This window comes from Cebus imitator, unplaced genomic scaffold (assembly GCF_001604975.1).
Source record: "Cebus imitator isolate Cc_AM_T3 unplaced genomic scaffold, Cebus_imitator-1.0 Scaffold53, whole genome shotgun sequence".
In the NCBI taxonomy this organism is placed as follows: domain Eukaryota; kingdom Metazoa; phylum Chordata; class Mammalia; order Primates; family Cebidae; genus Cebus; species Cebus imitator.
The window spans coordinates 7,680,805-7,683,324 of NW_016107368.1; the positions used below are offsets into that span (position 1 = coordinate 7,680,805).

At 61.4% G+C, this 2,520-nt stretch overlaps 1 protein-coding gene across 1 annotated transcript; it reads right to left on the bottom strand.

Moving 5' to 3' along the window:
* Positions 1-742: 742 nt before the first annotated feature.
* On the bottom strand, positions 743-2,304 carry GADD45G (growth arrest and DNA damage inducible gamma). The gene is made up of 4 exons (XM_017528454.2): positions 2,121-2,304; positions 1,768-1,869; positions 1,421-1,634; positions 743-1,330 (listed from the first exon to the last, which is right to left on the bottom strand). Exons 1-4 carry the CDS (start codon positions 2,171-2,173, stop codon positions 1,220-1,222), a joined length of 480 nt encoding a protein of 159 aa, XP_017383943.1. The 5' UTR covers positions 2,174-2,304; the 3' UTR covers positions 743-1,219.
* Positions 2,305-2,520: the final 216 nt, after the last annotated feature.

Sequence of the window (2,520 nt, forward strand, 5' to 3'; positions counted from 1 at the left end):
TTTAAGTGGAATTGTGAATAGCAGCAATCCTTGTAACTCTGATGTGGGCAGAGGACACTCAAAATAGTAGATGGCAGATGCCAGGCCCCCTCAGAATTGCTCATGCCTATTTATATAGATGCTGCCTTCCAATTTTTTCTCAGATCTTCCAAGTTCTATCACAGCCATGACAAAGTAATGACTCATACTTAAATGCAGTCATCAATGTCATATTCGGTATTAATACCTTTGTAGCATTGCTTTGTGTAAGAGCATTTAAGAGGAAAAAGTCCCCAAGAGCAGGAGCAGCCTGCCACCGTCCTCAGGGACCACAAAGGGCAGGGCCTGCAGAAGGCAATGCTCATTGTGCAGGAAAGCCTGCAGCCTCCAGCAAGCTGTTCAGATAAGCAGCTGTGGGAGGGATGGGGAGGGGGCCGAGGGAGGGGGAGGGGAGGCAGAGGTCACTGTTGTTGCCTTGGAAGGCAAGGTTTTAGCTGCTGCACTGATGTCTTATCTAAAGTATGCTCCTGTTTTGCAAGTTTAAAATCTTCCTAAAAGGAGAAAAGTAGGAGCTGGGCCCAACCTCCACCCTAGCACTGGGCAGCATGCCGTTCCTCTGCCAGCGCAGACGAGCCTGTCATTCTTGCCGACAGGAAGACGGAACAGGTGCCATCAGTTCCAAGGAGTTCCAGCAATCTTCTGAAACCCTGAACACCACCTCCCCCCAACACAAAGATCCCCTACCCTCAATAAAGAGCATAACTTTGTTTCAAAAAGTTTATTGTAAAATTCAAAGCTTCAACAGCAGCATCCTTTAGAAAACGAAGCATTGCCCGGATCCGTTTTTGAAAAAGCAGCGCAGTTGGCTAAGTCCTTCACGCTCCTGCAACTGTACCAAGTCCAGGGCGCCGCTCCTTCCTGCCGAGCGCAGGCTGCTGAGTCACGCCTGCCCGGCCAGTCTGTCCTTCCCGGCCCTGCAGCCAACGTCCCAGCCTAGGCCTTCCTGGGCGAGCAGCCGCTCCAGACACTTGCAGAGTCCTCAGCTCGGGCCAGCCTGGCCCTGCCGCCGCTGGGCCCCTCCTCGGGAGGCCGCACCTCCTCGCTCTCCAGGCGCCCCCCCCGCCTGCCAGTCTCCACGCCGCACTCGGGCACCCTCCGAGGGCCCCTCCACAGAGCCAGCCGCGCTCTAGGCGCCCCGGGGCGTCACCACGTCGATCAGACCAAGGTCCCCGCCGGGCCGTCACTCGGGGAGGGTGATGCTGGGCACCCAGTCGTTAACGCTGCGGCTCTCCTCGCAAAACAGGCTGAGCTTCTCCAAAGCGGGGTCCTTCCAGGCGTCCTCATTGGGGTTCTGCGGGGAGAGGGCAGGGTCAGCCTGGCTGGCCGCGGGGCCGAGGCGGGAACGACACCGGGGGCGGGGACGGGACGGGACTGTACTCACCGAAATGAGGATGCAGTGCAGGTCGCCCGGTGCGCCCGCCTCCTCGCCGGCGCCCACGATAGCCGCCAGCCGCTGCACATCGCCCACGCGCACGATGTCGATGTCGTTCTCGCAGCAGAACGCCTGGATCAGCGTAAAATGGATCTGCAGCGCGATGTCGCCCTCGTCCTCCTCATCGGCAGCCAGCACACAGAAGGTCACATTGTCGGGGTCCCTGCGAGGGCAAGGCGGGGACCAAGGTCAGAACCCGCGAGCAGAGGTCTCCCGCCGCCACCCCTCCCATCCGCCCGTCTCCTAGTCATTCACCCCCGCCCCGGTCTCCCAACCTTGGCCGTGTCTACACTTACACGTTCAGGACTTTGGCTGACTCGTAGACGCCGGCAGTGAGGCAGCCCTGGCGCTGGGCCGACAGCAGCAACTCGTGCAGCGCTTTCCCGGCACCCTGCATCCTGCGGAGGAGCCCGCACAGTGAGCCGGCGCCGGCCGGGGGAGGAGCCCCCAGCCCCGGCCACCCGGACGCACTCGTGGCTCCCCACCTCCAACTACACCCCAGACCCGGCTCGGCGCCCGCACCCCGGCTCTCCAACCTGGATCTGCCGCCGATACCACCGCGCTTGTCTCCTACCCCGCGGACTCCCACCCTGGAGGACCCTGAAGGCCGCCGACCGACCAGCCGCTTTCTTCGAGCCCTGAGACCCACCTGGCTGTGCTTTCCGGAACTGTGTCCTGGCCGCGGACTTCTTCCAGAGTCATAGCGCGATCGACCAGCTGCAAGTTATCCACAAGCGGAGAGCGCGGAGAGGACACCGGAGAACACCTGGTGAGTTAGAGCTCGGCTCGGCGCGTCTACCACGAGCGACTGCGCCCCTGCTCCGCCGCGCGCCCTTATATAGGCTGGAGGGTGCTGCGCCGCCAGCTGGCGCGAGGCTGCGCGCCTATTGGCCGGCACCCGCTTTCTGATGTAAATGAGGCGGCGAGCCGGCGGCTCGTGCCAGAAGGCCACGTGGGGAGGGGTGCGGGGGATGACAATGCCTCAAATCTGCCGCTTTTGTTGGGGTGTTACCAGGCAGACTAGAGCCTGCAGATTTCATCTCGCCTGG